This window comes from Cetorhinus maximus, chromosome 10 (genome assembly GCF_964194155.1).
Source record: "Cetorhinus maximus chromosome 10, sCetMax3.hap1.1, whole genome shotgun sequence".
In the NCBI taxonomy this organism is placed as follows: Eukaryota; Metazoa; Chordata; class Chondrichthyes; order Lamniformes; family Cetorhinidae; genus Cetorhinus; species Cetorhinus maximus.
In genome coordinates this window covers 13,726,802-13,739,423 of record NC_135888.1, presented here as the reverse complement: position 1 = coordinate 13,739,423, position 12,622 = coordinate 13,726,802, and the positions used below count along the sequence as shown (strand labels likewise).

At 45.1% G+C, this 12,622-nt stretch overlaps 1 protein-coding gene across 1 annotated transcript; it reads left to right on the top strand.

Annotated features, from left to right (window-relative positions):
- Positions 1-398: 398 nt before the first annotated feature.
- On the top strand, positions 399-12,382 carry LOC144685204 (barH-like 1 homeobox protein). The gene is made up of 3 exons (XM_078549632.1): positions 399-1,191; positions 5,993-6,215; positions 11,203-12,382. The coding sequence occupies exons 1-3, from the start codon at positions 720-722 to the stop codon at positions 11,492-11,494; spliced, it is 987 nt and encodes a 328-aa protein (XP_078405758.1). The 5' UTR covers positions 399-719; the 3' UTR covers positions 11,495-12,382.
- The last annotated feature ends 240 nt before the right edge of the window (positions 12,383-12,622 follow it).

Sequence of the window (12,622 nt, the reverse complement as noted above, 5' to 3'; positions counted from 1 at the left end):
AATAGTTGCATCTCGCAATCTGCAACTTTACTCAGACGCCTCATGTCATTTGCTGAAACCTGTCCTGCACGGTCCAGGCGAAGCCTCCCTGACCCACCCCCACCAACTCCCCCCCCTTCCCATCCCATCCCATCCATAATGGCTTTAATTTAAACAAACTACGGGAGTTGCGGGTGAACAGCCTAGTTCTGGGCGTCATTCAGTCTGAACAGTCCTTTGGTTAAAACTCAGAAAGAGGGTGGGCTTTTCAGTCACCGTGATGTCAGGGAGAAGCCCCAATCAGAGCGGCTTGGACTCAGACACGTGCTAGAGACATTTTAAAAAAAAAAGGGGAAGAGCAAAAAAAAAACCTTGCAAAGTGACAGAAGTTCATTTTAGTCCAAAAGTATCTTGGGGAGGTGGGAATCTGTGGCTGTCGCTCGCGGGGCCCTGGCGAGCCGCGGGATTTTGCCCTTGTCCAAGGTGCTGAAACCCGCTTCATCTTCCAATCGCCCCCCAACCCACCCCCCAAACCTCTCCACCCCCCAAACCTCTCCACCCCATCAGCGAACGAGTTTCAAGCCGCACCGAGCTCCAGATTTGCACCAACTTTCTTTTGGAAATTTCAGTTAAAAGGGTTTAATTGCGCCGGATCGCTATTTGGAAGTTGGAGGATTCCGCCTGCAAGTTCGGTCAAGTTCCCACCCCCAGCTCCAGATGACCATTTAAAGGTGCCGGGTATGGAAGGGTCCAACGGCTCCAGCTTTGGGATTGACTCGATTTTATCTCACAGGCCAGCCAGCCCCGTCTTAGCCAAAGGAGATTCGTTGACGGGCGACTGCAGGTCTCCCCAGGAGATGAAAGGCGGCCTGAGCCCAGTGTCGGACGTGGGCAGCGAGCAGGGCTCGCCCTCGTCGCCCGGCCTGGAGGGCGGCGAGGCGGCGCCGCCGCTGCCGGGGGCCGCGGGCGGGATCGAGTCGCACCCGCACCCGCACCCGCACCCGGGGCAGCTCTGCGCCGCCCCCCAGCCCAGGACTGCTACCTCCTCCTTCCTCATCAGAGACATCCTGGGCGATTGCAAACCTCTGGCTGCCTGCGCCCCCTATTCGAGCAGCGGCCAGGCGCCCCAGGAACCGTCTCACAAACACGGGGAAGAATTCAAAGACAGGCTGGACAAAAGGGAAAACTCGTCCTCAGACACGGAATACAAAGGTAAGGGGGCTGGTGGAGCTGGGGGCTGGTGGTGGGGGGGAACTGAGTCAAACTGCGAAAATTAAGTGTGATAGAAGTTCTGGGGCAAAGTGGTGGCTCCAATGGTTATGAAAAATAAGACACTGGGAATCTGAAAATCCTCATTTCGGGAGAACTGATGTTTAAAAGGCCACAGTGCAGGGAACTTCCCAATATTGCACCGAGTTTCCTCCTTCAAATCCTAAAACTGCCGCATGTTCCAGAGATTGCATTTGGATTTTAAAAAAAGTATTTGTTGTCCGTTTGTTTGTCCTCCTCTCCTTGGGCGGTGTCGTTCTAGTGCTGAATGCGGGAAATTAATAAATAGCTTTGAACGGTAGCTTTTAAATTCATTAATCCGGCCGCCTTTGGAACAAAGGTAACACTGAAAGGCCCGGCTATCCAACTGCAGCAGGATGGAGTTTGGTGTCTTAAGAGGAAGCGAGGCTCCTGCCTCCTCTCCGCCACCTGACATTTCGCTTTCAGGTCAAACTCAACAATTCAGAGTCAATCTCGCCGATGATCACTTTACACGCAGACTGACCCGAGGAATGGGAACTGCCGGGCAAAGTGTTGCCGGCGAGAAAGTTTAAACCCGCAGTGGGTTAGAAATGTATTTATCACACATACACAAAAAAAAAATACAAGGCTTCAGGAAATTAAATTGACTTTGTCTCTTTGAATTCTGCTCGTACATCGAGATTTACATTTGCCCTGAAAATAGCTCAGTAATGCAGGACTGATATTTCCAGGTATTTTTATTTTTGTTTTGGATTTCCAGCATCCGCAGTTTTTTTTTTGCTTTTATCCAATAATGCAGGACTGCATCTTTGGCAATGGGCAGTCCATTTCTGCGGGAATTTCCCAGATAATATTTCTCAAAGGTTTTTTAATTTATTGGCAGATCATCGTCATAAAATAGACATTGTTACTTTTTACGAAACATCATTTAAATGCTGTATAATCCAGTCCCGTTTGGCCGTTGAACTTTACAATCTGGATTTGCCTAGATTGTGTAAAATGTGTTACCAAGTGATAGATTATTAGGGGCTGTGAACTCTCATCTTGTTGCAGATTTCAAACCAGGTATTTTTTTTTTAAATGCACAAATAGTGGTTCTTGGACTTCAGACTCGTTCTGAATTGTAATAACAATATTGTCAATTTTCAGAGTTGATTTGGATAAATCAGATATCAAAGAAACTTTTGTCAAGGGAAACGGGAAATTGCATTTCACTGAAGCTAATATTATTCTGTGATTCGGAATAGCGACATGTGAGTCACAGAGAGAGAGTGGTCAAAAGTTATTTGAAACACTCACATTGAACACAAACGTATTGAAAAAAGACAATCCTGGCGGTTTTACTGGTTAAATCGCGAACATTAACTTGTTAGGATGAAAACCAATACTTCGCATATTGGAATCTTTTCGGTTGAAGGCTTTGATCACCGATTGTTACAGGAAAAGCATCAACCAATGGGAATAAAATCAGAAAGAGTACTCTAAGGAAACTGGGTGTAGGGAGGGGTGTAACATTTCAGAGTCTGAGGCCCGTTCAGAAGTACAGAATCATACTGGGCTCAATCCCTAAATGTATTTGTTTTTTTGTAAAATATATCAGAATTTACTACAAACCTTCCAACACTAAATAAAATGCGTGTATGGGGGTAGGGGTGGGGGGCGTTGGGATTAAGGAGGGAAGTTATAAAAGTTTAGATGGTAAAACTTAAAAAAGATAAGGTTCAGAGTCGCATACTTTAAACAACATCAGCAGCATTCAAACAGTGAAAATGACATGTATAAATAAATAAACGCCATTTTGAGACGATAACCTGTCAGAACTTAGTGCAACTCAACATAAATTAAGAGAAGCACAATTGACCAATAAGTTATAATAGGCCGGGGGCTCGTTTAATAAACAGCAACGGGTTTCTGACTGGCCTCATACTGCTAAGGGAAGAGCAAACTTTACAACCTCCACAACAGAATAAAATCCCCAGGTTCCCAGGAAACTCTGGGCCCATTTCTACAGTTACAGTTTTAAATAATGATGTTCAGAGATGTTATAACAGTCGGTGTGGACGGTTAATATCAGGCGGCTGTCATGGAAAACCGATCAAAGTTTCCTAAAGGTGCGAATTTGAAAATGAAACGTTTTTGAACCGGGACTATCCCAAGCATAGTTATTTTGGCGGAACCTTTAGATCTTTCATTGGGGTCCGCAAGTTTTTTTTTTGTTCATGTTTGTTTCTTTACTCTGTATTTTGAAGTGTTTCAAAAAGTTGCAGCGCCTGTTAAGGGTGTCAGTGTTTCCCAGTCCCGGGAAGGGATTTTTGGCGTCACTCGGTCACATTGAACGGACGATTTTGTTTTCGGTAAAAGCAAAATACTGCGAGTGTTGGAAATCTGAAACAAAGGCAAAAATGTTGTTGGAAAAACTCAGCAGGTCTGACAGCATCTGTGGAGAGAAAGACAGAGTTAACGTTTCGAGTCCGTATGATTCTTCTTCAGATGATGTCAGACCTGCTGAGTTTTTACAACAAAATTTTTTGGTTTTGTTTTTGGTGTCCGGATGACACAGCGAGCATAATTTCTCTTTTTACTGGAGCCAGAGTATTTGATGTAATCTCCATACCATCCGTATTATGCATCTGGACCAGTGCTGGAACCGATAAATTACATTAAACCTCTCTTTTAAAATAAAATAAAATAAAATGAATATGACAGAGAGGTTACAACTTTTCTGCAGTGAATTTCAATAAAATAATTACACAGGTCAGGAAATAATAAATATTGGTTTCCGAATGTCCAGAAATAATAAGGGTCTCGTTATTTCCCGACTATTAGCTCTGCTGTGATCTGAATGTAGTAGAGAGAACGACATTTATTTCTGGATTCAGACTCGCATAAAGAGCGGCTACTTGTGCGGTTGTGTTTCCAGTATGTGTTTCCCGAAGTTTGAGACAGAGATTCGCTCACTTTAGACCTGTATTTGGGGCCGAGGTGATTTCAGATTTATGTCAGTGCGGCAGCCGATTGATTCCGTGCACGTTGAACCAATTGAGGACAGACTGGATGAGTATTGCGGTCACAGTGGCTAAGAGAAAGGGTCCTTTCTGGGTGGTTTCGCCTCTGCTGCCCACAGTGAAATGGGGTTCGTTCTGTGAATTATCAATAAAAGGAGCTCAGTTTGAGGTCGATTGTTGGAGCTGCGAGTTGGACACTGTAAGATAATAGTTTATTTGTCCTGAGTGTGTACGAGATAAATCGCGTTGATGTTGTCTGGGTGTGGATGATTAGCGCAGGTTATTCTTTATTGTGCACGCCTGTTTTACAGGGGCAAGTTTAAACGGGGAGATGTTACTTGGTGGGAGATGAAGGGACAACAGACACAATAGCTACAACAATTATCAGGCGTTGTTGGTTAAGGTTAGGAAGTGGAGTTGGGTTTTTAAGTAGAAGATTTGACACAACCGCACTGAGTTTGTACACAGGAGATCGCACTGCAGTGGTCACTGTGGTCCTCCCTGTGAAGGGGCTTCGCTATAATTTGCGGAAAATCCTCTGATCAGTTTTATTTCGAAGGATTCCGGCCTTAATCGGCTTTGTTCCCTTCTGAAGGGGGCGGGTTTAATTTGTAAAACATGATTTAAATCGTTGCCGTTTTGTGTAGGATATGCCAGTTTCCTGCGCCTAATGCATGCAGCCGGCTTCAAGGAATCGGTGCAATTTGCAAAATAATCCTGTGATCAGATTTTTTTTTAAAAAAGGATAGTTCGATGATTGGCTCTCTAATCGGTCGGGTTGCTGCTTTAGACAGCTCTGGGCACGTTCCCTGGTGGCTCAATTAAACGGATTATTTTCTTGCCGGCCAGTGGAATTAGATCCACCTATCCTGTCTATCCTGTCCTGTCTCCTTTCTACTCTCCCATCCTTTCTCTGTTTCCCATTAAACCCATTCGGTAAATGCAAACAAAGAGCTACTGCACCCTACCTACAAAAACACAGAACGAGCCCAGCTTTAAACATCACTTCAGTGTCCAGGATAGGCAGCGCCCGTTGTCTAAGCGGCCGGTTGCGACCCTTAAACTCAAACGGCTCTTTAATGTGTTATTTCAGAATAACAGAGGGTGGGGGGAAGTTTTGCGTGAAAGCGGCTACAAACTAACAGATAGATAGATTTACTCACACACACCCCCACACACACAGACAGAGACAGAGAGGGATACAGGGAGTGCTGTGTCTGTATTTCCAGTAATTCAAATACAGGCTGGCTTTAAAAGAGGAAAACCAACATCCCATTTCTTGGCGTTTGGGAGGAGAGGATGAAATAAAAGAGCCGCCCATTTTCCTGTTTAAATGCTAACTTATGTTAGTGCTGTAATTCCAGAATGGAACCCAACACCCTGCCCTGCGATTTGCGAATTAGTCAGGAAGATCCGAGCTGCCTTTTAAGGGAGCGGGTGACATTCTTGGGGCCTTTACACGAGATTTACTATTATTCATGTTAATTATCAAAAGTTTGGCAACATGGGTGGGGACTGGGTGAGCTGAGTAGCCTGGAAAAGCACCTGAGCAAGTCCCCAGAGGACAGGCAGAGCCCACCCTAGGTTTCCGATTCCAAAGTGGGAACTTGCCAAAAAAAAAAACTGCCTCCCCTTTGGACGAGGGTCGCTTTACTCGGCCTGCTGTTCCTGCAACATGAGTGAAGGACCTGGATCTGCACCAGGGTTGCTTTGTAATTGTCTTTGTGTTTTTTTTTTTCCCTCCCCTTCTCGGGCAGTCAAAGAAGAGGCAGAGAGAGAGATCTCGAGTAGTCGGGAGAGCCCCCCTGTTCGGTTGAAAAAACCCCGCAAAGCCCGCACAGCCTTCACCGATCACCAACTTGCCCAGCTGGAGAGGAGCTTCGAGAGGCAGAAGTACCTGAGTGTGCAGGACAGGATGGAACTGGCGGCTTCCCTGAACCTGACAGACACCCAGGTCAAAACCTGGTACCAAAACAGGAGGTGAGACAAACAGAACTACAGCCGATTAATATTACAGCAAAGAAGCACGAATCAAATCAAATAGAATCGCGAGTTAACATAAACGAACAAAAAAAACTTAACTCCACGAGGCACCTAACTCAGATATTTTAAAATGGTCACATTTTCACACCTGACACGGGGATCAGTTCGAAAATCAATCCATGTTAGTGGAAAGTGTTAATGCCTAAAGCACCATCTCTCTCGCCACAATCTCTGTCCTCACAATCTGGGAGCAAATACACGGATCGCAGAATTAAATGACCTTTAACTGCAACTTCACAAACTCATAACTGGGTTACAAAGACTCTTAAGGACGAGTCGGGATCATTTGTCGGCTTCTTTGCAAATTTGCCCAAGCGAATATGAATCTTAGCGGCCGCTATCAATTCAAGTGGAGCCTCAGCAAATCGGCTTTAGTTTGTTTCCATGTTGTTGTGTTCTGTTGCCGAAATAATAAACTGGCGGGTTTGGGGGACGGGGAGGGTGGGGGGAGGGTTAGTCAGTGAGGTTTGAGGACTTTGCAGTATCGCCAATGGTATCAGATGATGCGCTTCTTCCTGCGATCCCTGGCCGTGGATCGAGAGTTTGTTTATTTGGCAAGGGGAGTAAATCTTACGAGAAACAAACAAGAGTCGAAAACAGGCGCCAAAAGCTAATGTAGCGCAGAGAAGGGAGTTGGACAATCCACTTTTTAAATGTTGGACGCAGGGCCCTGGGAAATCAAATTGGATAAATATTTTTTTTAAAAAAAAAATCCCCAGTAACTGAACCCATTTCAAAATCAAATACTGGATGAGGCAGCATTCAGTAAAGAGGTCACCAAACGGCAACAGATCTCAGACCGGGAACTGAGATTATCAAAGGATAGAATCAAATCAATTCAAAGGAATTTGTGGACTCGGCAATGTGAATTTTCTCTCTATGCACGACTAGGGAGCTTTTTAATATCAATATCAAACGAATGGTAAGGTCAACATTATTTAAAGTATCAAGGTAAGGCGAGGTACCGAATATAATTGAAACAACGAGAAACTTGGCAATCGCTCTCGAGATGTGAGCTATTCTGTAAATGCCCCAGGGGCAGAGATGCAATAAAACACTCACTGGGGAGAAATATGCCAAATGCATTTAAATAAGTAATCAGGATAAAAATGACTATAGTGCACTGAAACCCAAACAAGAAACATCCCCTACCCAAAGTATCCCTAAATCCGGTCCCGAAAGAGGCCAGAAAAGGTTAACAATACCAATCACCCAAAATGAGCCAATCCTATTGAAACAGGAGAGACCAGGTGTGGGCGAAATGGTCTCTCCAAAAAAAAATACTGTTTATCCACAACTAGTCCAGATGTAGGCATCATTTCTTTAGATTTTATTTGAGGTCCAACATCTATCGCCTACATTTCTATCACATCCAGTCCGCTTCTGCATCGGCTAATTCTACCCATTGCACCTGAATAACGCCTGGTTGTATTCGAACCGAAAGTGAGAATGAATGCTCTTCCTTGAGGGCTAGCTGAGTGACCAGTGGGTGAGAAGTGAAAGCTTTATGTAGGTACAGCACGTTGCAATATCCAATTTCTTGTTGGCTTGTTAACATGCACTCAGTTCAGAAAATAATTAGAACGAGTGGCTTTTTAATCACACGAGTTTGCTTTTGGATTAGGCAGCCACCTGTCATGGCGACTCCCCCCCCCATCCCCTCCCCCTCCCCCTCCCCATCCACTATTTAATGTGAGTAACACAAGGCGCGCACACCTAGGCTGTGAGCCTATATTTACGCATCAGTTATCAGATCGAATCTGTCGCTGAGCTTTGGTGTAAAGCATTTATTACCTGGATTCACTAACCACCTCCTTTAAGAAATCAGTTTGGTTCAGTCCCAGAGGAGACGGGTACAATGCAGACTCAGCCCAGAGGAAGTGTACTCCACACCACGAGCTGCAATTACCCTTAAATATCATTCAAACCACTCTCCAAACTGAGCCAAAAAGAGATGATGGAAATGGTCTGCACCTAAAGGTAGAGCAACAACACCACAAAGAGAAGCAATGATCTCCCGGCACCCTGGGGCGAGCAGTTACATAAAGCTGTCAAATTAACTAGGATTGAAAAATCTGTTCGGGAAAGGGATAAGGACTACACTTGAAACAGTCTATGTAGTTCCTGCGTTATTTATGATGGTACAGGACTGTCACACTACCTTGTGTTTGTATATACTATATTTACAAGGTATATAACACACACACACATACACACACACAAATACCTTAAGGCTTATGTTTGTTATATTAGTGGTAGGAACTTTGGAGTTTTATGAATCGCTTTGATGTTTTCACCATATTTAGATATTTTTCCACCTCTCGATGGCCTGCATAAAATCGATCAGTTTCTGGCGACCGGGTGTATTCATGTTAAAACTATTATACAAAGGGGTAAATATAAAGGGGCAAATCCTGCCAAAATGCTTAATGTGATCAGATGCCCTTCCCATCCCCCAGCAGAGGAGGACAGGTTCTGGGACTCAATGTCAATCTGAATATAGACTCGCCAAACACACAATCGCTGTTCGGGTGCCACTCATCACTGCGCAGACCCACATCTTACACGACTTGCTTTAAAGTTTCACTTATCTCCCTTTCGTGTCGATGTGCAGCTCTTTGTAGACTGACATCCGATTATGTGTAAGAAACGGCAGCAGTAATTCTAACCAAGAGTTCAGAATATTAAAGAGCAAAACCCGCAACTGAAAAAAAATGTGCTGATTTTCCGATTCTGCTTTTAAAAAAAAAGAACCATTCTCGTGCCAAAAAACCCCCTCCCCTTCCCGGAAAGGTAAGTTAAGGTGATACAGGTATTGATCGGTCACAAGTCTCAGGTGCCCCACAATTCTCAGGTCCGAGTGTGTTATTGATGGTAACTCTCGGCACTGTCCCCTTGCCCCTTCACTTTACCCGCCCTGTTAGGATTCGCTCGCTGTTTGCACCTCTTTAGACCCAACTCTGGAGGACTCACGGAAAAGGACTAGTTCCCAATCCCGGCCACCAGTAATAATCGATCACAGGGCGACAGGGGAGAGGCGGTGAGAGGGAGGTTAGACCCCCTTCGCCGTCAGGTGGAGCAGATAGAGACCGAGGACAGGCTGAGGTGTAACTCCTGCCGTCACTTACCTCCCAGCGCTTCCCATTCAGTTCCAGAGAGCTGCCGGAGGCGAGTGTCTGGATCTGAGATCTACGGCCTGACACATTCAATCTCAGTCCATTAAGACATCTTTGAACTGTAGACGGTGAGGAGCGGAACATAATTAAAAGATAATCGATCGATTGATTGGTGACAGATTTGGGATCCTCCGAGAGACAGGCCGCCTTTAAATATTAAGGTGATTGACAAATCCCCATTAGTGGGACACTGACAGCTCATAAATTCATTAATGGGAATGGGCAACCATTATTTTATCCACAAAACACATCCCCGCTCTCCTTAAAGCGGCTGTCAAAGAGGTTGAGAATTTGTGTTTGTTTTGAATGTGTGTTTTCCCTCTAAAGCAGAGCGTTTGTATTTTTTTGTTCAAACGCAATTTATCGACCAATAAATAAGGTTCGGGTAGCTGCCCAGGCCCAGTTGTGAAGTGTTACAGGTGGAGAGGAGAAGTGACGGTGAGATTGGCTTCATGAGAGCGATGGTAACACTTGGCCAGGGGACAGCTGAATGCGGCAGATCTGTGGGTGCAGGGAGACCATTCGGCCCCGGATTGGCAGATAGTTCGTGGGGGTGGGGAGAGGGGAGAGAGAATATTGACCATCAGTTGTTGAAAACACTCGGGGAATTGCAGCTGTGAATAGAACCCAAATAAAAGTAACCAATTTAATAAGCATTTTGTGTGCAGGTGATATAACCCGGGGTAAAACAGTCCTGGCTCCCGGGGGCAATAGACCCTCACTTTACAACTGATTATATTCCGCACCACCCCCTACCCCCACCCCCTTAACATTATGGGAGCCCGCAATAAATTAAACTTTAAAAATACCGACCCGAATATAAAATGACAGAACGCAAGATCTAGAACCATGAAAGGAATTTTAAGAACGGTTTTAAAATTGGAGTAAAGGTGGAAAGCCGCCTATCTTAGAGAAAGGGACCGAGTTCTTAAGCTCCATTCCTTGATTTAAAAAAAACCTTTAACAACGACTCAATGTGTTAGTTTGGGAATGATGCCTCGGTGTTGGTTACCCCTCCCCCGTTTCTCAGTCAAGGAGCTGGGAGTTTGTAGGAATGGGCTAAGATGTCATTGAATATTGTTACAGTTTGCGGTTAAGGTAATAAACAATTTACTGCCCCCCTTCCAAACGACCTCGCTGATGTTGAAGCGGTGTGAATACCTGGGCACCACATCCTGAAATGATTTAGTCCAGCTAATGCAGAGTCGCGTAGCTTTATAACAATTTAGGATAGACAGGAGACCAAAGCCGGCAGTAAATACCCCAGTGATCCCATTGCACTGGGCTGGGAGGCTGGTGAAGCAGTCGGCTCCTGAATCCCTTTCAACGCCCTGCAAACCCATCATTGCTGGAAACTGGCTCGGGCTATTGTGCAGCCTGTTAGCCGAGTTGGGGTACAGCCTGGGCTGCTTTTGTCTCACTTGGAGCCAATCAAAGTGCATAATTAACGTGAAAAGAAAAAAAGCAACACATAAGAGAACGAGCTCGGGTATGTTGGGTGCAATGGAATTTTGAATGTTGAGATCAGACAAACGTTGGTCCAGGTTTAACCATAGCTGGAGGTGTCAGCTGTGGCTCAGTTCATAGCACCCTCGCCTTTGAATCAGAGGGTTGTGGGTTCATGTCCCACTCCCGGAAACCAAGAACTGTGATTGTACTCGAAAGAGTTGCAATCTGTGACTGTTGATAACTCGAAAGAATTTTAACCATAGCTGAGGGATTCATTCTGTCCTCTTCCCCCCCAACAGGACGAAGTGGAAAAGGCAGACGGCGGTGGGACTGGAACTCCTGGCAGAAGCTGGCAACTACTCGGCCTTGCAGCGCATGTTCCCCTCACCTTACTTCTATCACCCCAACGTCGTTTCCAACTTGGAACCGGCCGCCATGTACATGTACCGGGGCCCGGCCGCTCCTCACCCGGTCATCCAGCGACCCATCGTCCCGCGGGTGCTCATCCACGGACTGGGGGCGGGGGGCGAGCAGCCGCCTCCTCTGCCCGGCCTCGCGGGGGTCCTTCCTCGGCCGCCGCAGCCACGGTGAGCCCCTCCCTACACCCCACTCTCCACCCTCACCACCTCCCCCCACCCCAACCCTCCCTCCTTTCATGGCTTGGACTTCAGTGGGAAATCCACAAAAAAACAGCAAAATCGATACATACACACAGACGAAAAAAAAATGTTCCGGTATTTAAAAAAAAATTAACAAGTGAAACCCATTTTTAAAGAAGATTGTATTCTCTACGCTATTTATGCCTTTTATTTCCAAACTTTTTGTGTAAAAAAAGTGAGAGGTTTTAACTGTGATACGAGCATAGTTTTAATTTAAAAATCGTTTCAATTCACCCGTTGGCATCTATAGTTTATTATTTTTCATTTAAAAATATTTATAGTTTTTTACAAAAACGGGAAATCAACTTCATTTATGGAATCAGCAATTGGTCCACGGTAATGTTGCACTATTTAAAAAAAAAGACTTTTCGTTGTTGCTGAACACTTAAATTGTACAATTTATTTATTTTAAAATAAGTTACAATGATGGACGAGATTTTCTGTAATATATTGTAAATACCCTGTGGGCGTATCGAGCTTGGTTTTTTTTTAACCGTGCACATCTTTGGTACAGTTTCACGTTGTGTTTTGACTTTAGCTGGGTGTAGATTGAAGACGGGAGAGATCACTAGCACCCCACCCCAACCTCCCACCCCCTGTACCACACAAATATGATTATTTATTGAATACTGAAGCAGCAGTGGAGTTGGGACCGGCAGCTGTTAACGCACCAGCCTGGAAGCGGCATCCCGGCTCCGGGAGTCTGACAGATGGGTAGCGGGATCTTGGCATTCTCCCGCGCCCTCTTAACAGATATAAACAAAGCGTCAACAACAAAAAAAAAAGATACGACAGTATATATATATATACACACACACACAAAAAAATCCAGGAAGCGTTTGGTTCCATTTATCAAAATTCAACAAGTCAGCCATTGCGGGTTAAAAACGGTTTGAAAACAATTCTGCAGCCATGTTCCATCCACAGCCGTTCTTTGGTAACATTGTCCTTTTTGCCTGAAATTGCTGTTAAGTGAATATCCCCCCCACCCACCCCCGCCCCTTTCGATTACAGATCTTTTAAGATATTCACAGCATTAATTACATCGTCAGTTTCCCGA

What these genes read in the sequence shown, in the direction of transcription:
- LOC144685204 (XM_078549632.1), top strand. Translation starts at nt 720, where the DNA reads ATGGAAGGGTCCAACGGCTCCAGCTTTGGGATTGACTCGATTTTATCT. An exon ending in CTCAGACACGGAATACAAAG is followed by an intron (nt 1,192 to 5,992) that starts GTAAGGGGGCTG and finishes CTTCTCGGGCAG; the next exon opens with TCAAAGAAGAGGCAGAGAGA. An exon ending in ACCTGGTACCAAAACAGGAG is followed by an intron (nt 6,216 to 11,202) that starts GTGAGACAAACA and finishes CCCCCCCAACAG; the next exon opens with GACGAAGTGGAAAAGGCAGA.